General features: G+C 43.3%; 1 protein-coding gene across 7 annotated transcripts in view; it reads right to left on the bottom strand.

Moving 5' to 3' along the window:
* Positions 1–22,805, bottom strand: part of LOC142463899 (sperm-specific sodium:proton exchanger-like) — a 956,006-nt gene that overhangs the window by 208,211 nt on the left and 724,990 nt on the right. For all 7 annotated transcript variants that reach the window (XM_075566732.1, XM_075566736.1, XM_075566735.1 and 4 more), the window contains 2 exons: positions 18,130–18,279; positions 9,600–9,651 (listed from right to left, as the gene is read on the bottom strand). In XM_075566732.1, the coding sequence (XP_075422847.1) occupies positions 9,600–9,651; positions 18,130–18,279 (202 nt within the window). The remainder of the gene's footprint in view (positions 1–9,599; positions 9,652–18,129; positions 18,280–22,805) is intronic.

The following is a 22,805-nucleotide window of genomic DNA, read 5'->3' as shown; positions in this document are numbered from 1 at the left end:
GTATTAACCACTAAGGTAATGAGGGGTTAACTCCACCAGCAACCCCCCCCCCCCCTGAAAGGAGTAAACACCCACCAAGGGCCAAATACCACCTTCGCCCACCCCTGCTACCCACAAAAAGCATGGCACTGGTGGTCAAAACCTTCATTGCCTTAGCGGTTAGCCGCTAAGGTAATGAAGTGGGCTGTAAATGCATTTGACATGCATCTTATTCATGCTGGGGGTCTCCGGTGCTAATATTAAATGGTATCAGCTCCGGAGACCCCGGCATCAATTTGATGCAGGAAAAACGCATTTTTTTTCTAAGTCCCTTATTGTCGCACATCACAGCTTCTCACCACCCTTCCGCCAACTTTTCCTGGCATTTTGATTTGGGGAGAAAATCACTATTCTAGAGCCGCGATAGGCCTCAATAACCTATTCGCGGCTACTAGAATTGCACGAGTTTATGAACATTCCGAAAAGCGGTGATAATTGACTTATCACCGCTCACGCAGCGATTTTTTTCTTGAACATATTTTTTTCTGGCGATACAGTCATTTACTGCCCACTTATCGATGCTTACTGAATAGCAGTAGGCATTTTGGACGAGAAGTGGTCGATAAGAGGCTTTTGAACGCTTACTGCATAGGCCCCATAGTGTTAAATTAAAACAGTATATTAGCTTATAAGATCTCAGTCAACAACATTAATCTTTAAGGAGGAACCCAAATCTATGTCAATATTAAAACCATAAGGTACTAAGGATTTGAATGCATAGATCCAGTATGTTTCTTGTTTGGAAATGTGGGTGATTTTATTACCTGCTCTCCAATTACATTTCACCTTAGCAATTTCCATAAATTTCAGCCCCTTAGGGTTTTGGGCATGATGGTCTTTGAAGTGTTTTGATACACTATGTTGATTGAAACTTTTTTCAATATTCACAATACAGTATGTTCCGAAATTCTCAATTTCAACTTGCGTGTTGTCCTCCCTACATATTGTTTATTGCAGGGACACTGTAACACGTAAATTATGTGATCGAAATTACAGTCTATCACAGTGATTCCCAACCTTTTTTGTTTGGAGGAACCCTTGAAGTATTTCGGAAAATCTCGAGGAACCTTTATCTGGCTGACACATACAGTATTAGGTTCATTTCACACCTCACGAGCCCCAACTATTTCGCACCCTCTACCCATGTATTTCTCTCCCCTCCATCTTACTCACTCTCCCCCCACCCGCCTCACATGTATTTCTCCCCTGCATCTCACTCTTACTCCCTCTTTTCCTCACTCCCTCCCCCCACCTCTCACCTCTCACTCGCCCCTACCTTCCGTCAATTACCCCACACTCACTCAATCCCCCCCCACAAAATACATACCAAACCCCCCCAAATACATATAACCCCACACCCCAATACATAAAAAAATGCCCCCGCCAATACATATTAAAAAGTCCCCCTCCACCTCAATATATTTTAAAAAGACCCCCACTGCCTCAATACATATTAAAAAGTCCCCCGCTGCCCCAATACATTTTAAAAAGACCCCCCAATACATATTAAAAAGTCCCCCGCCACCTCAATAAATTTTTAAAAAGACCCTCGCTGCTCCAATACATTTTAAAAGACCCCCACTATCTCAATACATATTATATAGACCCCCCAATACATATTAAAAAGACCCCCACCCCCCAATACATATTAAAACAACCTCCACCCCCCCAATACATATTAAAATAAATCGGGCCGCACAGGTAAAATTTCCCAGAATCCATCATCATCATATATTACGCTGGATCTCACATCTCCCTCTCCCATTTACCCAGTGGCCTTTAGTATTGATAATTTGGTATGTTTGAATATCAAAAGTTTATTTTTTTTCCCTCTGAACTGTGTCCTGCTAATTGACCAACTGGAAGAAGCTGATTTATTGGGGAGGGGGGAGGGTCATGTGACTGTTTTAGCTGTATAAAACCAATACCCCCCCTGCATTAGCATGATATAGTGAGGCATTTAAAGTGAGCTTTTAAGTGAGAATATATAGTTAGAATATATTTTGACAAGAGGTGACTGGGGACTGCATCCTTCCGCAAACTCTTCTGCACATGGCAACAAACGGTGAGCTATTCGGATCACACTATGATCCCTGCTGTTTTGTCTGCGCATACACTTGGCTCAAAACAGCTCCATGCAGCATTACCTACCTCTGGCATAATGAACCTGCTTTTTACCTCCACTTTGTTCTTTCTCATGGCCTCATTGAAATGTTATTCTCTCTATCCACTACAATCGCCTCCCTCCTGGCCCACGCCCAACATCACCATACACCCTGGATTACTCAAAAGCCTTGCACTATCCACTGAATGTTGCTGGAGAACCCTGAAAACCAGCACACCAACCACCGCACACTCAAATGGCAAACATCATAAAGTAACAACTTGCAAACAACTACCCAAATTTCTACTCATACTATTACTCTCTTTAGCAGGTGATATTGAATCTAACCCAGGCCCTCCCACCTCAACTCTGTCCCATACCCCTGAGAATACCCCCTTCAAATTCCAAAAAGGGCTATCTGTCTCCCATATAAATATCCGGAGTCTGCTGCCCAAACTGGATGAACTAAGGGCATGGTGCCTTATACATAAACCAAAAGCCATCGTTCTTACAGAAACATGGCTAACCACTAAAACCCCTGATGCACATATTGCCATTCAGGGATACTCCATTTCTAGGAGAGATAGGTCAAAGAGAGGAGGAGGGGTGTTATTTTATATTGCAGACACCTTACAATTTACACTGTTACATTGCCCCCCAAGCCCAACCTCTTTTGAAATCCTAGTTGGCAGAATCTGCCTCCCCTTTTCTAAGCCCATCTTGCTAGCTGGCATCTACCGCCCCCCTAAAGCCCCTCTACAATCTCTGACTGATATCACCCAGTTTCTTGGCTCCATTTCCTCTCTGAATGAGAAGAGTGAGCTGCTAGTTCTTGGGGATTTCAACTTCAATTGACTAGACCCTAAAAACCACAAAATCCACACACAAATTAAATCGCTTAACCTATTGCAACTCATTTCCCAGCCCACACGGACAAACCTGAAATCGCACAACCATTCCTTGCTTGACTGGATTCTCTCCTCAAATCCCAGCAGAATCCAATCCTCTGGCAGCCTTCCTGACATTTTCAGTGACCATGCAATAGTGTACTGTGTAAGGAAAATTAAACCACTCCAATCAAGCCCTAAAGTTCTCCTCACTAGAACATTTAGAAACTTTAACCCACAACAGTTTCTGGCTGACCTTACCAACTGCCCTTGGCACAGAATCGATTTAATTCCTGACCCTGATTCTGCGCTCGACTATTTCCAATCAGAGTACTTAAAACTCTGTGATACCCATGCTCCACTACGCAGAATAAGGGTATGGGGTGCCCACCTTCCATGGGTTACACCTGACCTTATAGCACTCTACCAGTTCAGGGATGCCTTGTGGAAAAGCCACAAAGTAACTGGCACTACCAAGGATCTCAATCACTACAGATACCTGCGGAACATGTGCACAAGGCAAACAAGGCATGCAAAAACACAATATTACTCTGACAATCTCCTCCAGAACACATCAAACCCAGCTAACTTCTGGAAGGTTATCAACAACATATTCCAGCCTTCTAACCACCAACAGCCAAGTAATATCACTAAGGGCGATATTACTCTGACAAACCCCACCGACATTGCAAATGCATTCAATGATTACTTTGTGGGGTGTGCTACTAACTTATTAGCGAAATGCAACCCAAACCACAAACCTGAATCTCATCCTGGGAGTACCCCTATAGCCCTACCCCCTACCAACACTGCCCACAATTTTCAATTTGGCCCAGTATCCGAAGAGGAGATTACACAAGCGCTTCTCAAATTAAAACTAAGCAGCCAATGTGGACCTGACTTACTACAATCTAGGTTCATAAGACTTGGTGCCCCAGCAATTGCCAAACCAATTGCTTCCATAGTCAACTCTATCCTGTCTGCAGGCCATATCCCTAAGACCTGGAAAGCTGCCAGAGTTGTCCCAATCTTCAAAAGTGGGGACAAAAACAATGTCTCAAACTACAGGCCAATCTCCCTTCTCCCAATCCTATCCAAAGTCATGGAAAAATGTGTCCACTCCCAATTAAGCGATTACTATAACAAGACAAATTTCCCTAGCCAATTCCAATCTGGCTTTCGCCCCAAACATTCTACCGTAACTACCCTGCTAAAAGTTTGCAATGAAATCCAGTGTGGAATGGAACGGGGTCAACTCACTGGTGCAGTATTCTTAGATTTTGCAAAGGCTTTTGATACTGCTGATCATGCTATCCTGCTTAACAAACTCCAGAGCTCTGGAATAGGGAAGCATGCTTTAAACTGGTTTCAGTCCTACCTATCAGGTAGATCCCAACATGTGTCCATCTCTGGCTCTAACTATAAACCCCTGGATATCACCTGTGGCGTCCCGCAAGGCTCTGTTCTGGGGCACCTACTGTTCTCAGTGTTCATCAATGATCTTCCCACAGCTTGTCAGGTAGCCTCAATACACATGTATGCAGATGACACAATCCTATATGCCCACAGCCATAGCCTCTCTTACCTTCAACACATACTTCAGTCTGACATTTTCAGACTCGAAAGCTGGATTTCCCAAAACAAACTGTTTTTAAACACTGACAAGACTGTAACAATGGTATTTGGGACCAAGACTAAATTTTTAAAGCTTTCAGCGACTGAGCTCCAGATTAGAACCAACACTAACACCACCCTAACTCCTGTTATTAGTTTAAAATACCTGGGCATATGGTTTGACTCCCACTTAACATTCGGGATGCACATTGATACCCTGACAACCAAGACCTATGCCAAACTAGGGGTACTTTACAGGAACCAATCCTCCCTAAGTCTCCTGGTCAGAAAACGTATCGCACAGCAGATGCTAATGCCAATTATTGTCCGAGACATAGTATATGGCTCAGCACCTCAAACCCACCTTAGCAAACTTGACAAACCTCTACAATTCAATTTGTTGTTTTGTTCTCCAATGCAACTATAACACACATCACTGTGAAATGCTCAAAGAACTAGATTGGTCATCACTCGAGTCTAGGCGCAAAGTTCACCTTTCCTGTCTTGCCTTCAAATTCTTTATGAGCAAGCTACCCAGCTACCTGAACAAGCTCCTCACCCCTACCACCCGCAGCACTTATCACCTGAGATCAGACTCCAAAAGACTGTTCATGGTCCCAAGGCTCAACAAAGTATCCGGCCGCTCCTCCTTCTCTTACCGTGCACCCCAAAACTGGAACAACCTACCAGAGACTCTTACATCCACCACCAGTTTAAGTTCTTTCAAATCTAAGGCTGTCACACATTTTAATCTGGTCTGTAACTGTTTCATACGTCCATAATATATATTATCTTTAACTGTGCATGCAATGTCTTGTATATAATGTATACCCTGTTCATTTATGTAACTGTATTTGTAAACATGTATTATTTGTCTTAACTCTGTGCAGGAAACTTGAAAATGAGAGGTAACTCTCAATGTATTACTTCCTGGTAAAATATTTTATAAATAAATAAATAATATGCCTACATCCCGTGGTGGCGGCGGGAAGGAGGAGGCAGCAGAGGCAGCGGGCAGGAGGCGCACACGCACGTGCTCTAGCTAGCAGCAGGCACCAGAAGTGCCGCACTGCTAGAGCGCACTTCTGCAGTCCTGAGAGCAGGCTCTGGGAGGGAGGGGGGGTGTGAGGGGGATTCTGAGGGGGAGAGCCAGGAAAGCCATTGCGGGCCGCACTGTGAGTACGGGTGGCTAGGCGGAACTCCAGGGACTGCTCCACGGAACCCTGGTTGAGAATCACTGGTCTATCAAGTCCTCAATTTCAAAAACCTCTTTGGTGACTTCAGATTGCACAGACTTAAAACTCTGTGCAAGTTGGCTGTACAGTAATTTGCAGTCTTTACAATTAAGGCATTTGAAAAAGTCCTTGGTAATATCTTGTCGTCTTGATATATCTTTTCTCAGACAACTCGGGCTAGTCTCTATTTTAGGTTCGGTGCCTTTGTGAATATTACCTGAGGTTTTCTCGGGAGGATCTGCTGAAGAATAGGATCTTTGTGCAAGATTTCCCAATGTTGGGGTACTATCTATTTAATCTGTGCTGCCGAGCTGTTAAACTGAGTGACAAAGTGTCTTTGTCTTTGTATTGTATTAAAGTCGATCTATCCATTTCTAAAACTTTATCATGTGCCTTCTTAACTATTTCAGATATATATTTTCTCTCTTTAAATTTAGTCATCATATCTGATGCTTGCTCCTGGAAAATAGCATTTAGTGTGCAATTGCGTTTGAGCCTTTGCAATTGCCCCAGTAGGATGTTATCTAACCATCTATCTAGATGTCCACTATCTGAATGCTAAAAATTGTTACAATCTATATCTAAAAATATTACTTGTGAGCACATTCACATGTCTTAGAGAGGTCTGTAAACGTGCTTTTCACCATTATCATCTAGCATACAGTGCTTCCACTGCAGCAAGGGATTCTGGGAAATGACATGCAATTGAGCACACAGTGCCACCTTTTGTCTTAAATCCATTATTACATGGAACCCGTAAGCCAAATGCTCTCTGTTTTAAACACAGCTTTTAAACACAGCCTGGGATCGTGTCTTATATATATCATATTATTTATTAGACAAGAAAATAGAGTTCTGAGCCAAAGGGTCTCTCAGTAGAAGGAGAGTAGGCAGAGAAAACACCCCCAATAGTGTGCATTCGCAAGTCTGAAAAAAAGACTGTCGATAAGGGAAGCTAAGGATTAATAAACTGTAGATAAGCAGGTGATGAAAGATGTAACAGATAATGCTGCAATCTCAATACTGTATACAGCCTCAGACACAATTGTAGTGTACACTGGCGACACACTTTATTCGAGCTCGGCTAGTCCCACGAATTCGGGTATACCCGGGTGTATTGAGGTTTGTGACTGTTTTCTGCCCGAGTACATTGGGTTATTTTCCAGGCAGGGATTGAAGCATTTTATTCCCGCTGGCTGCAATACTGCACAGTATATATATATATAATGCATTACAATTCATGAATTTATGCCATCTGGTAGACACGCGAAGCATTGCAGCCTATTAAATCCTAATCATTATCATTTAACAGATCAGCCAACCATCAGCCAGGCATGAACCCAGGCTGGGAAGGCAAACGCAACGGGGCTTGTCAGAGGTGAGGAGCGGCGCATTCCAGGTATCTGCCAGGTACATACTGGGTATTTGCTCGAATAAAGTGTGTCGGTGCAGTATGTCAGAAGTGCAAGTGAAGTAAATAAAAGGTCAAACTTTTAATGGGATCTATTGACAATATTAAAATAGAGGGGGCAAACAACAACAGATACATATGATACAATCATTAAATAAATCTCTGTAGAATGGTGCAAAGGAGAGTCACAGGCTAAAGCCTCACCGAAATGTCCACAGGGAGTATGTTGGAGGAATACTGTATGTTGCAGTGACCTCACTAGAATCCAGAAGATCGGAGCCAATAGGTATCTATGTTACATAGTTACACTGGCGACACACTTTATTCGAGCTCGGCTAGTCCCACGAATTCGGGTATACCCGGGTGTATTGAGGTTTGTGACGGTTTTCTCCCCGAGTGCATTGGGTTATTTTCCAGGCAGGGATTGAAGCATTTTATTCCCGCTGGCTGCAATACTGCACAGTATATATATATATACTGCATTACAATTCATGAATTTATGCCATCTGGTAGACACGCGAAGCATTGCAGCCTATTAAATCCTAATCATTATCATTTAACAGATCAGCCGCCCGTCAGCCAGGCATGAACCCAGGCTGGGAAGGCAAACGCAACGGGGCTTGTCTGAGGTGAGGAGCGGCGCATTCCAGGTATCTGCCAGGTACATACTGGGTATTTGCTCGAATAAAGTGTGTCGGTGCAGTACATACATAGTAGATGAGGTTGAAAAAAGATATATGTCCATCAAGTTCAACCTATGCTAAATTTAGACAACAAATACTTTATCCTATATTTGAACTTACAGTATATTGATCCAGAGGAAGGCAAACAAAAAATCCCAGTGAAAAATCATCTAATGATATCTCATAAGGGAAAAACAAATTCCTTCCTGACTCCAAATAATGGCAATCAGATTAATCCCTGGATCAACATCCTTCCCATGTTTTCTTATTTGGTATATCCCTGTATACCTTTCCTTTCTAAAATGATTTCCAACTTTTTTTTTTTAACATATCTATTGTATCTGCTATCACAGTCTCAATAGGTAATGAATTTCACATTTTAACTGTCCTTACTGTAAAGAACCCTTTCCTTTGTTGCTGGTGAAATCTCCTTTTCTTTAACCATAAGGGGTGACCCTGGATAATTTGTACTGTCTTTGGGATGAATAGTTCTATTGAAACATTGAACATTAACCATATATATTTTTCAGACTTGCGAGTGCACACTATGGGGGGATTTTTCTCCTTCTACTTAGAGACCTTTTGGCTCAGTACTCTTTTTTTCCCTTGTCTACTAATAGTTCCCCTATTGCACCCATATGTCTGTTTCTGGCGGCTGAGCGGGTGCCTCCCTCTCTCGGTTTTCTTTCATATAATTTATTAATAAAGATTAAAAATATATAAAAGCCTAAATAGATTTAGTTTAATTCAATTGTTAAATAAAATGTTATTAATGATCTCAGTGGAATGTAGTGTAACTAATATTGAACAAAAAAACACTAGCGTGCGAATTTCTAAGGAATACAGCTCAACCCCCTTATAACGCTGTGTTTGGGGTCCAAAGAATCACATCGCACTATAAGCAGATCACGTTAGAAATAATGTACAATTGTATGCATTGTACAATAAAGTATTTAAGATACCAATAATTGTGTTGTAAAGTATTCATAATTACGAAAATTGGGAGCCACGCTTGCATCGCGTTATAAGCGGATTTGCGTTGTAACGGATCCCACTATAACGGGGTTGAGCTGTATATTGAATTACAATATACTGTATACCTGACATCTTCATTAGAGAAGTGTGCTGGCTGCACAGGGATGCAAAATTTGCATGACGTACCTTGTACGGCACAAGTTCCTCAGCCGTGGTGGCTCCTGTGCTGTACCAGGTACGTCACAAGTGCACTGAAAGAGTTAAGAATATTGTTAGTGTGGTTTGAACATTGCTTGCATCCAAAACTACAACATTTCTTCATTACTTAGGGGTAGAAACACCCTTGGTACTGAAAGAGTTAAGCTGTAACAGAGGTTATTGAACCCACTACCATAATGTGATGAGTTACAGTAAGTGTGATTAGTTAAGTGAAGTCCATTATCACTGTAACACACGCAATTTTTGGGCATTATTCCTTACTTGAACTAGCGTTAACAAGGGTATTCATGTCTGCTACATCTGTAGCTCAGTTACTTTTTTTTTTTTTTACCTGAATTTAGATAATTAGTGACTATTATTCCTTTAATCCTTTACACCTCAGACACATAGTTAATGTATTTAGCATTTTCCACATCAACAAATTCTACTTACCAAGTTCCTTCATGGCATCTTGTAGATTTTTTTCAAGAATAATTAGCAATTTCTATAAAAAAAAACAAATACATGCATTATATTAATAACCCAATGTACAGTACAACATTTATGGGAAAAGATATGCAGATAAAGACAAACAATTTAAAATAATACTGTATGTAGAGGTGTACAATAAATAAAACATTCACAACATAATGCATAATCTACACCTTTTTCTATTAGGAATTTAATTAAACTATTGTCTTATTTACATTAAACGCATAGTGGGAAAGAGAACAGGGTATTCTGTCAGTGAGTATATTCAAATACAGCAGCTAGAGTATTCCAGTATGAGGACAATTATTAACAAAAATAAAGGAAATACAAATAACTGAACAAACATTATGAAAAATAAAAACAAGGGAATACCAGTATATAGAGGAAATATACAGTTAAGTTATACATATACAAATATACGGAGGAAGAGGAGCAAAAATAATTTATTACAGCAGGTAGAAATAATTCACTACAGTTACATAGCGCCTAGTTCAATTTGTTGCAAAGTAGGTGATCGCAGTGCAGTTGGCAGTCTTCAACCTACGCACCTGTTTGGGCCATACTGAAATAGAACCATGAACCACTATTTCTGAATCATTATCTCAGTAACCCTGGCAGACCAGATATTTTTTTAGGAATAACCAAAGCATTACCAAACACACATGTATGCACTTATCTTCTACAGATGTAGCAGCCCTTACTGTCTCTGGCCCTGGTGCAAGCTGCAAGCTGCGTGTCTGCCCCAGCAGCGGAAGATTTTCGCTGTGGGGTGTTCAATCCAGAAGCATGGACCCCCTTCAGCGATGTTGATGCAGGCACTGTCTTCATATCCGCAGCTTTGGAGACAGTGAGTCATGCTACATCTGCATATGAATGTGTGTTGGATTATTTTCCTGACTGCAGGGAAATGGCACATAAACACTGATCTTTGACAGTACTGTAATGTGAGTTCAGTTTTTAAAGACAATGTTCCACATATCAACACATGTAGGAGATGCAATTAACTCAAAGCACTCCGATGTGTGTGTATAATGCAGTGTATGTACATAAATCCCCAAAACAGATTCTATGAAATGTTCAGTACAACACAGGATAATTTGCTGCTGTAGTGATTCCATAGGTGCCACAACTTGGGTTGGATACAAGGTATTTTTTAGAAAACGCAACAAAAAAGAAAAGCAACTCTTAAAAGACAGGGGTTTCAGAAACTCCATATAAAGGGGCACTAATGGTTGTCACCACAAAAATATCAAATGTATTTGTAACAGCGATGAGAGACATACATGATAAAATACAATTAAAAAACATATAACCAACCGTGTCTGAGTGGCCTGTAAATCTATCCCTGGTGCAGTAAAATGCTGTATGGTTCCTGAAGTGTCATGTGAATGGTGTCTGTAGATGTAACCAGTACTGGAAAATATCCAGTATACCATCCTGAATGCTGAGACATCTTCGCCTTTGGGCACTAAATTTCAGTGACAAGTGAACAGTGTGCTTCCCTGCTTTGTGCAATGTGTATACGCTTACTACTTGTTTTGAGAGCACACAACCATGTGCTCGTCTTTGTTCTATAAATCCCTGCAGGAACTTATAGCTCAAAGTCTAATGATCCCACCGCTGCCACCAGAAAAAGCCTGTCATGGGAGGCCAGGACTTTTGACACTTATTTATTTTTATACCGAGATCATTCACTAGGCAAAACAAGGTAGTAAAAACAAAATGCAGTTTATTCAGGTAAACCCGTGTACACCACGAAGAATACACAAAATACAGATAAAAGCACACTTACTGAGGGTCTGGCGGTGAAATCTAGGCTCTACTAGGTGCAGGGTGTCTGCTTCGGTAGGCATACCCTGACCGGGATATACAACCGGGCGTCCTGGTCCTCTTTTCAGCTTCAGTTCCTAGCTGCAACCGCTAAGTTCTAAAAAAGAACTTGGACCTCGCGTCCGACTTAGTATCTGCAGGGCAGACTTTCCTAGCTTCAAAATGAAGCTGGTTGCTCTGCTATTCGTGACAGAGCAACTTTGAAAAGCCTGCCCTAGCATCATCATCACAAGCCACTAGATCGTCTGGTTCTCTGACTGGGGCACATCCTTAGCATGGAGGTAGGAGGAGCGACCAATCAGAGCATGGCAACCCTAATCCACTAGCCAATAGAAATGGGGGCTCACCTCTTGGCTGACATCAGAGGAGGGGGCAGGCCAAACTGGCTCGGGATGCCCCGTGGGCAGGACATATGAATTGACAAATGGGAAATGTGCTGGCATTCTGCTGCTTCCCCCAGTCATTGTCGCCTACTGGGCAGGCTCCACTGAGTCTGGCAAACCAGAGTGTCCTCCCCGAGGGGGGGGGGTCTCTGTTCTCCGGATCAACTACTCCGTCCTTCCATGGCCACCTAGCACCCCGACACCTCTCAACATCCTGCCTCCTCTTTGAACTCTGATGTCTATCCAGACTTCCCGGCACTTCAGAGACAAGCATATCTTTCACTGACTGATCAGCAGTGCCTGTTTTAACCGTTGATGACTATGAGACTCCCATTTCAAGGACAAGTTTACACTGGCGACACACTTTATTCGAGCTCGGCTAGTCCCACGAATTCGGGTATACTCGGGTGTATTGAGGTTTGTGACTGTTTTCTGCCCGAGTGCATTGCGTTATTTTCCAGGCAGGGATTGAAGCATTTTATTCCCGCTGGCTGCAATACTGCACAGTATATATATATATACTGCATTACAATTCATGAATTTATGCCATCTGGTAGACACGCGAAGCATTGCAGCCTATTAAATCCTAATCATTATCATTTAACAGATCAGCCGCCCGTCAGCCAGGCATGAACCATGGCTGGGAAGGCAAACGCAACGGGGCTTGTCAGAGGTGAGGAGCGGCGCATTCCAGGTATCTGCCAGGTACAAACTGGGCATTTGCTCGAATAAAGTGTGTCGCAGCAGTAAGTGTCACTGATTTTTCTGCAGTGTCTGAGGTACTTATTACTGACTCTAAGATTCCCACATCAAAGACTAGTTTTCCTCTCACGTTTTCCCTACAGTACCTCATGTAACCTTTGAGTCTGGGATTCCCACTTCGAAGACAAGTTTGTGTCTCACTGAATATTCCACAGTGTTTGAGGTACCCATTACTGACTCAAAAACTTCTGCTTTACTTCTCACTGATGTTCCTGCACTATCTGATATTCTTACTGATTCCAAGGCTCCCACGTCCAAGACAAGTTTGCTGCTCACGGAATGATGCTTTCCAATTCCCACCTGCCATGGGGTGCTCGCCTCCTACTGTCGCCAATCCAATGGAGGAAAACAACTTTATCAACTCTACTGTCACAGATAAGTTGCTATGTGTGACTGGACCTTGATGAGAGGATTGTATCTGTGCTTCTTAGTCCATACTCTGGGACTATTACTGAGAGATTTGCATCCGTCTTGCGGCCTTCTGACAGGCTGGTGCAACCTGTGCCTGAGTCTTCCTGTGATGCATTCTGCATATCAAGACTAGCAGTTTCGCTGCATTCTACCCCAGAGATGGTGCTCATTAAACGAGTTTGCTACCTGTCTGAGATATTTCCGGAATAATTCGAAGTCACCAAGATCACTGAGCGAGCCAGGTTCTGATCGCCCAGAGGTCTCCCCTTGAATGGGGGGGGGATAGTGTAAGGATTCTGGTCCAGATTTTTGCTGGAACGTGCCCTTACATGGCTGTAGAGGTTCCTGGCAAACCTCTCCCTGGACTGAGTGATTACTGCAGCTATTCCTGGACGTGAGTTGCAGCTTGCATTGTTTCTGCCTGCAGTGCAGCTCTGCACCTATTTGCTCTCCTTGCTATTTAAGGTCAGCCTCTTCCACCAGGAAGGGGCTTAGCATATTCATTGTAACCTGTGCTCGTCACAAGCGCGTTTGCTTTGCCTGGCCTGTGGCCTTATCTTAGGCCTTCCCTGTTGCTGAAGCCTTCTCTGTTCCTGAGGCCTACCCTGATGCTGAAGCCCCTGTGCTGGAGCTTTCTCTGCTCCTGAGGACTTCCCTGTGCTGAAGCCTTCTCGGTTCCAGAGGCCTATCCTGCTACCAAAGGCCTATCCTGCATCCATAGGCCTATCCTGCTTCCAGAGGTCTATCCTGCTTCCAGAGGTCTATCCTGCTTCCAGAGGCCTATCCTGCTTCCAGAGGCCTACCCTGTTGCTGATACCTTCCCTGGTGCTGACCCCAGCCTGGGACGCTGACCATTGCTTCTGTCCCACTCGCCTTGACCTCTGCCTGGATCACGACTATGCTGTTCTCTCCTACCCAGACCTGGCTACCCACAACTTCGGAATCTGCAACTCAGACCCAGCTTTGTGGCTCCAGGTCGGTGTTTCATTATCCCCACCTCGGCCCTGCGGTCTGGTCCTGGTTTGTGGCGAGCACATACGTTACACACAGGCCCTCATTCTCTCCCGTCTCGATTACTGTAACCTCCTGCTGTCCAGCCTTCCTGCCTCTCACAATTCACCCCTACAATCTATCCTAGACGCTGCTGCCAGAATCCCTCTACTCTTTCCTAAATCTGCCGCAGAGTCTCCCTGCTGAAATCCCTCTCCTGGCTTCCTATCAAATCCCGAATCACGCACTCAATTCTCCTCACTTTTAAAGCTTTACACTCTTCTGCCCCTCCTTACATCTGAGTCCTAATTTCTCGCTATGTACCATCCCGATTCTTGCGTTCTATCTTCTCTCTACCCCTTTTGTATCTAAAGCCCTCTCCCACCTTAAACCATTCTCACTGACTGCCCCACACCTCTGGAATGCCCTTCCCCTCAATATCCGACTAGCACCCTCTCTATTCACCTTTAAGACCCCCCTTAAAAAAACCTGCTTAAAGAAACATATGAATAGCTCTGTGGCAGATACTTTACACCTCATACATATACCTTGGCCTCTTGCAGATGACTTACCAGAACACCTGTGTCTGTACGTTCTTCTCACCTACCAATTAGATTGTAAGCTCTTCGTAGCAGGAACTCCTTCTCCTAAATGTCACCTTTATGTCTGAAGCACTCCATTATGTATTATTTGTTATTGATATGATAGTCACATGTTTTACTACTGTGAAACGCCATGTACATTAATGGTGCTATATAAATAAAGACACATACAGTACAAACATTCATACATTTTTCTCTTTAATATAGGGTCCAGTCACACAGAGAAAAAGAGAACAGCGTCTTACACGAAAAAATGTGTATCTTAAACTTTGCTGGATCCTCACTAAGACAGCTCAATGTCAGGTAAACAGCTAAGGAAGGTGTTCTCAACATTTTTTACATTTGATTTTTAAATCACTAAAGATACCTACAGTATATTCCTTTTATTCCATGTTTTTAAAGTAAGATATACATTATTATTTTACAGTTTTTCTTCGTTTTCCTATAATCTCAACTGCAGTGATCATATTTTGCTATTTTGTTTACTGATGGTTTAGAGTTGCAGTTTAGTGAGACATGTTCTTCGTGACACACTTAGCATACATGTTGTGATACAATCACATGTCAGTACACCCTAGTTGAGAATCACGGAGCAATGGCCACACAGTCCAGGCAACAAATCCCTTTCCCCAATTTAGTATCTTATTGTTTCAAAGTTTGGGGAAAAGATTCCATATACAGTAGGCTTAGATCATTTGATCTCTCGCATGTGTTAATTGACCACGTCCTCTTTCTCTTTTATACTATATTTTCCCTTTCTCCACTTTGCATATTTTCTCTTTTGTCTCTCTCTTGCGTTATCTGTTTTTGTTATATCAGTCCTGCTGCTGTTGTTGTACCCATGGTCCATTATTCATGTTTTTTTTTAAATATTTCCCACTAAAGATTTGCAGCAGTAGGTGTCACTCCTAAAAGCTATCAAAGTTGCTTTTCATAATTATGTGATATATAGACCTTCTTAATACTTTATCTCTGAGATGTCCCCACTGTATCGTAACATTCACTATATGTGGGAGGTGGGCTGCCACCCTTTTTTAGCCTCCTTTTCAACACATTTTGGTTTCTCTGTGTCATCGTGTCTCGAGCCCTGATATCAACGCTCCACCCTGATATCATGGCCCTGGCCCTAAAGTCAAAGGGAACGGTGCTGACCCCTATTTAGAATAAGTCACATACAGTAATCACCCCTAGGAATCACAAGCCACGTTAGGCCAAGTGTTACTCCACCACCCTGCTATAGTCAGAGGGAGTGTGGATCACTGGATGACTTTATTGGAAGGCTAAGTCAATATTTGTTTGAGGAAGAAGTAGAAAGTTGAGTATGGTTTTTTTTATTTTCTTTTGTCTAAGCTGCTGCAGCTTCTGGCTTATCAAATTTTGCTGGATCACCCAGGTGATCTTCAGTCTAGTGCCGGCAAATTTCAGAAACCACTACTCTTCCTCCATCTCTCATTCTCCTTAGGACTGTTCTACAGTGCGCGCTTGCTGCACCGTGTGCGCGCGGCAATTATAGATGGCTGAGATTAGTCAGCCTTTCTATATTAGGACTGGGCGCACGCACGGCAGTGAGCATGCAACCGGCCCGACAGGGGGGAAGAGTAGGAAAATAAAGATTTTGCACTGCTACCGCTGCTGAAATGTATGTATATGTGTGTGTGTATTTATGCATGTGTGTGTATGTGTGTGTGTGTGTATGTATGTATGTGTGTGTATGTATGTGTGTGTGTGTCTGCACAATGTTAATAAATATTTTATTTTTACAAATGTGTTTTTTTTAAATAATAAATAATAAATTACACATATGTAGCAAGGTACCCCCTGGCCCTCCTTACCTGCGCAGATTAGCGGATACCCCCGCACCATATCAGGCAGTTGCAGGGGCTCCCGGCGACATCAGTGCCAGGGTGCTACCATTTTGTGTACGTTAGCGTATGCGCGGGAAATCGTGCGGGAAATCGTGCATGCGCAGTGTAGCCCCAGGAGTACCGGCGGTCATGTTGCGACTGGCGCGGGGTTCGCGCATGCGCGGTATGTATGAGGAATTGGGGCGGCCATTACCTGTAGTGCAGGGCCCCCTAGATGTAGCGCATGTGCAGGAGAGTGTGCGGCGGCAATTAGTCTAGCGCAAGCGCAGATAGAGAGAGGTAGGCGGCCATTAGAGAGGCGCCCATGCTGTCCTCATAGGAAAAAGCCCCAGAATGAACTACAACTCCCAGCAGCCTCTGGGGACTGCCCTATGATCCCTGTCACATGCAGTCAGACAGCCACTAAGGCTTACAGATTCTCATGCTGCAATGAGATACATTGTTGTGTGCAGACAGGAAGAGTTAGTTGGAGCTGGGAGAAGGGAGGGGGAGGTAGTGTGTAAGGAGCAAGTGGCTTCTTACACTAGGGACTTTGCCCTTTTAGCAGTAGCTAGTCAATGAGACAGACGCTGCTGCGTGCTCTGTCAAGGAGGGAGCAGTGTGACAAGTGTATCTGGAATCAGACCTGCATCACTCAAGATAGAGACTATCTGTGTGGTGATATCATCTGGATTGGGAGCATTGCTGCGGATTCAGCGTTGGATGCAGACGGGTCCTTTCCTGTTGTTGCTGTACCCGGGCGCAGGAGCCCGGGCAGGTATTTCTACAAGTGCACCAACTTTAACCTACATATCGGTTTCCTTACAGGCGCTGATCACGACTAGTGGGTGGGTTGCTGGACTATTGGGACACTTGGGTACAGCGTTGGGGTTTGCGGCCAGTGAGGCCAGGTAGAGGGTAACACGGCTGTGTTGCTATTTGTGATGTGATGTGATGTTATTGTTTTGCCCATATAGTAAACAGTTACATATATATACTTCAGTGTATGTGTTTCCTATTTGTGGGTCCTGTGTCAGGGGTCATTCTATACACCTGGAATCCCTGCACAGGTGGAGGCACTGTAAGCATACGTTCCAGGATACACAACAGGCTCCCAGTGGCGGAGGTTCAGGCCTCCTGTGAGTCTAACAGGTATTGCACCACACTGTAACATATGTAGATTTCCCCATATGGTACCTATCTGCGATTGGGGGGGGGGGGAATAACCGTTACACATATATACACACACACATACACACATATATACACATATTCACACACACACACAGTACCTTCCCTGCCTGTCGGTCCCGGCAGCACAGACTGTATAACCACAAAAAGCGTGCCGCACGCGCGTACGCATAGTCACGCACGTGCACGCGCGTACGCTTAGTCACGCGCGTACGCATAGTCACGCACGCTCACGGCCACACACAGTATACTATAGAATGGCCCTTAGTATGGGTTTCAGATACACAGCTCCACATATACTATGGCAGGTGAAAGAAAAGCAAACTGATCTAATTTAAAAAAAAATGTTTTACAATGTCTTTAATTGTCTCTCCTACAGACAATGAGTAATGTCTATTTAAAAATAGCTTTATCTAATTTTGAGAACCCATGATTATTGTTATTAATGACTCTATTAACATACAATATAATTTCTCACCTCTGTAATTATCTGCTGATCAGAAACCCGCTCAACCAAATACTTTACATCTTCTTCACCAAGAATAAATCCCTTGGCAATATCATAGCCAAAACTCAGCTGTTTATTTATTTGCTTGTTCAGAAAGTTGATAATATTTGGCATTGCAATCTAAAAAAAAAAACAATAAATCATGAATTTGTTATTAATGGAAATGTTAATGTTATTAAGATCAGCTACTATATTCTTAGCCCTGTTGCATTACCACATGTTTAAAATTGTTTATATACAGTATCATACACAATAATATTTAGGTGATGTCTCAACCCAAAGAAAATGTTGTTTTTATGTAATGCAGTTTGCAGAGATTGCTTGCCAGGGAAATGTATGCTTTCTCGGACCTGGAAAACCTTTCTGGCACTTCACAAATTGAAAACAAGAGTGGGAGAACACATAAGAAATATATGTAATGGTTTAGAGACTCATAGCGTCTCAAACCATTATAAAATCAAACACGATCAGAATCCTTCTTGTTTGAAATTCTTTGGAATTGAACTAGTAAAACCCGATTGGAGGGGAGGAGATTACATAAAGAAAATTAATAAAAGAGAATCCTTTTGGATTTTCACCCTCCAAACACTGGCACCTAAGGGGTTAAATATAGACATGGAGGTTACAGCCTTTCTACCATAACATCAAGTGACCTACTTAATCTATTACCGTTTTTTAACAACTAAGTTAATATTCACCTCAATAGAAAAACTTAAGATTACAAGTATCCTTATTTTAGGACTGAAAACTGCTGAAAATCTATGTTCCTGTTAAACAAATGGCATCTCTAAGATCTCTTTCTTCTCCATGAGTCATAGCATATTGGATTCATTGGTAATACCCATATTTTAGATCAACATCTTTTAAATGCCAAATTTAGGTTTTATCCAAATATTTTAAAGTAACATTAACTTATATTTTAATTACAATTTAAGAATATCTAGCCAATAAGTAAACTATCTCCCCTTCCTAATTATCCATCTTATCTACCTTGTTTTTAATTAAATAGTATCCACACAAAAGGCTTGCCACCATTAAAGTTCTTTAGGCATGCCATTTGTTCTTAATCATGCTGTATTTAATTATTTAATCACCATGTATAATTTGTATCACGACACTAAGTCAAAAAAGTAAGAGCAATTGAGTTTAAGGACCTACACCTATGTTATGAGTCAAACCAGCACCCTTGGAGTTAAACTGACGATTCTACAGTGTATATAAGACTGCTGCTACCCTTTGCCTATACACGTCACTGAGGAAGCATTGGCGAAACGCGTTTGACGTTTTTTGGCCATTACAAGCCACCGTAGTGAGGACTTGACTCCCCTGTACTATCTGGCTCGGCGATCCCGCCGTCTGCGCATGCGCATGCGCACCGGAGCAGGGAGCTGAAATCTGTATGCTGTGTATGCTGAGGGACAGGCCGTTTTGAGGAGGACATAGCCTGTGCACGGGCTTCTGGAAACTCTCAATCCCAGCCACCCGAAGTGAAGATCAACACAGCAACCATCTGCCAACAGGGAAACAGCCAGGACAAAGCAGCCCAACCCAGGAAGGGATCCGTTGTGGAGTCTGGCAGCATCTCCTCTCTATGCCTGAAATTATCGGCTGCTTGTAAGTGTTCAATCTCTTTTTTTCCATTGTTAATAAACTGTATTGCACTATTTTTTCCCTTTATTTTTTGCTAAGGAGGATACCAGGAGGTTTTTCCTCACCCTCAACAACACGCAGCTATATAAGGAGAAGAGTAGAAGAATTCAAGATATTAGATATTTTGATGTAAGTGTGTCTCCTTTATGTAGCAGTATCGTTCAATCTCCATTGATTCCCCAACACCCCTACTCCCCCCCCTCCCTCCCTCCCCAATCAAACGAAGAGCTGTGTATAATCACTGTATTGGTCCCTTACTGTGGTCCCCTCTCTTCTCTCCCTCACTTATATGCCTTAAACGCCGTGGAGCCACAAGCAGAGTAACGCGCCGGAGGACCCCCCTTTTTTCTACCAGTATCCACACAGAGGTTGGTGAATCACCTCTGAGAGACTCAGGCTGCGGAACTGCTTTGTGCCAAGGACAGGAGCCATATATTGAACAGTAGGCTAATTCTTCTTTTTTGGCACAACTTTTCTCTCTTTTTATCATAATGGGAAGAAGAGATGGATGAAACCCATAGTTGACGAAGGGCGACTCCATAGTGGACTCACTGCGCAGATTATTGTGTGCGAACTTGGCCCAAGGCAGGTCAGTCCAGTCATCCTGGGTGTCTGAGACAAAGCATCGAATGCATTGCTCTAGTGACTGGTTGTTTCTCTCCGTCTAACCGTTGGTTTGGGGTGGTAACCCGAGGAAAAATTAAGTGAGATACCTAATTGCTGAGAAAGAGCGTCAAAACTTAGAAATGAATTGTGATCCTCGATCGTCAACTATGATCTGTGGGACCCCATGGAGATGAAAAATGTCCTTAATAAAGACATCTGCCAGTTTGAAAGCGTTGGGAAGACCCTTCAACGGAATAAAGTTGCTCGACGGCTAAAACTCTGACTCAGGCCCTCATTCTCTCCCATCTTGATTACTGTAACCTCCTGCTGTCCGGCCTTCCTGCCTCTCACCTGTCTCCCCTACAATCTATCCTAAACGCTGCTGCCAGAATCACTCTACTCTCTCCTAAATCTGTCTCCGCGTCTCCCCTCCTGAAATCCCTCTCCTGGCTTCCGATCAAATCCCGTATCACACACTCAATTCTCCTCCTCACTTTTAAAGCTTTACACTCTTCTGCCCCTCCTTACATCTCAGCCCTAATTTCTCGTTATGCACCATCCCGACTCTTGCGTTCCTCTCAAGGATGTCTTCTTTCTACCCCCTTTGTATCTAAAGCCCTCTCCCGCCTTAAACCTTTCTCACTTACTGCCCCGCACCTCTGGAATGCCCTTCCCTTCAATACCCGACTAGCACCCTCTCTATCCACCTTTAAGACCCACCTTAAGACACACTTGCTTAAGAAGCATAGGAATAGCACTGTGGATTATAATGGACACATGATAGCTTGGCCCCTTGCAGACGCACTTACCAGAACACCTTCCTACTGTCTCTGTATGTTCTCGCTACCTACAGCATCGACACACTTTATTCGAGCAAATGCCCAGTTTGTACCTGGCAGATACCTGGAATGCGCCGCTCCTCACCTCTGACAAGCCCCATTGCGTTTGCCTTCCCAGCCACGGTTCATGCCTGGCTGACGGGGGCCTGATCTGTTAAATGATAATGATCAGGATTTAATAGGCTGCAATGCTTCGCGTGTCCACCAGATGGCATAAATTCATGAATTGTAATGCAGTATATATATATACAGTACTGTATATACACAGTATATATATATATATATATAGAAACCCTGTCTTCCCATAAGAAAAGGCACAAAAGCAGCAACACTCAGATAAAGCAAAAAGACATGTATTAGCAGTTACAAAACAGCACACTATAAACCCAACGTTTCGGTCCTAGGCAGTATTTATTTATTTATTTATTTAGATTTATTTATTTATTTTTTGGCGGCTGCTGTGTGTATTTTTTTTATTGTGGGTAGCGGGGGTGGGTGAATGGGGTATTAGCCCCAACGGTGCTTGTTTAGGGCTTGCGGGGGGGTAGCGGGAGGGCTTAACCCCTTCATGACCGTAGCGGTATTAACTGCTACGGTCGTGAAGGGGTTAAGTGCACCCGCAACCCCCCCGCAAGTCCTAAACTCACACCAAGGGCCAAATACCCCCCTCACCCATCCCCACTACACACAATAAAGCGGGCACGGTGGGTTAACCCCTTCATTGCCTTAGCGGCTATCCGCTATGGTAATGAAGCAGCATTTCTGTATTTTTAATAATATTGGGCAGGAGCAGGGGGGGGGGTCCCTGAGCATTAATTTCTGGCTCAGGGAACCCCCTGCTCACTGTACAATATTATTAAAATACAGAAATGCTGCTTCTTTACCATAGCGCATAGCCGCTAAGGTAAAGAACGAGTGTTTATTTATACTGTATACTGTATGTGTTTTATTGATACTGTACATGTGCAGAGGGTCTCCAGAGCAGAACCGCACTGGTTTCAGGTCTGGGGACCCCCTGCTCCCCGAGATACAGGCCCCTTTAGGGGGTGCCGGTATCCCTCTGCTCTGCTTGGTTTACAGGCCGCGATCACGTGATCGGGACCCTTAAAGCAAGCAGAGGGATACCGGCACCTCATAAAGGTGGCTGTATCTCGGGGAGCAGGGGGTCCCCAGACCTGAAACCAACGCGGTTCAGCTCCGGAGACCCCCTGCACATGTACACTATCAATAAAAATGTATTTAAAATAATTTTTAATGTGCCGATGTTTGCGCAGAGAGAGAGCAGCGGATCTCTCTCTGCTGCAAACACATCTCGCCCCCGCCGCCCATACAGTAGTATCATTTATGTATGTGCATATACAGTACTGTATGTGTACAGTACTGTATGTTAGGGCTTATAGGGATTGTTGTTATACAGTATATATATATACAGTATATATACTGCATTACAATTCATTATAGGGGACGGCTTCAAAGAGAACAGCTCGCAAGCGCCCCCATGTGTATTTACACGGCATTGCAGTATTGCAGCCAGCCGGAATAAAATGCTTA

Source organism: Ascaphus truei, chromosome 12 (genome assembly GCF_040206685.1).
Source record: "Ascaphus truei isolate aAscTru1 chromosome 12, aAscTru1.hap1, whole genome shotgun sequence".
In the NCBI taxonomy this organism is placed as follows: domain Eukaryota; kingdom Metazoa; phylum Chordata; class Amphibia; order Anura; family Ascaphidae; genus Ascaphus; species Ascaphus truei.
This window is presented reverse-complemented; position numbering and strand designations above follow the sequence as displayed.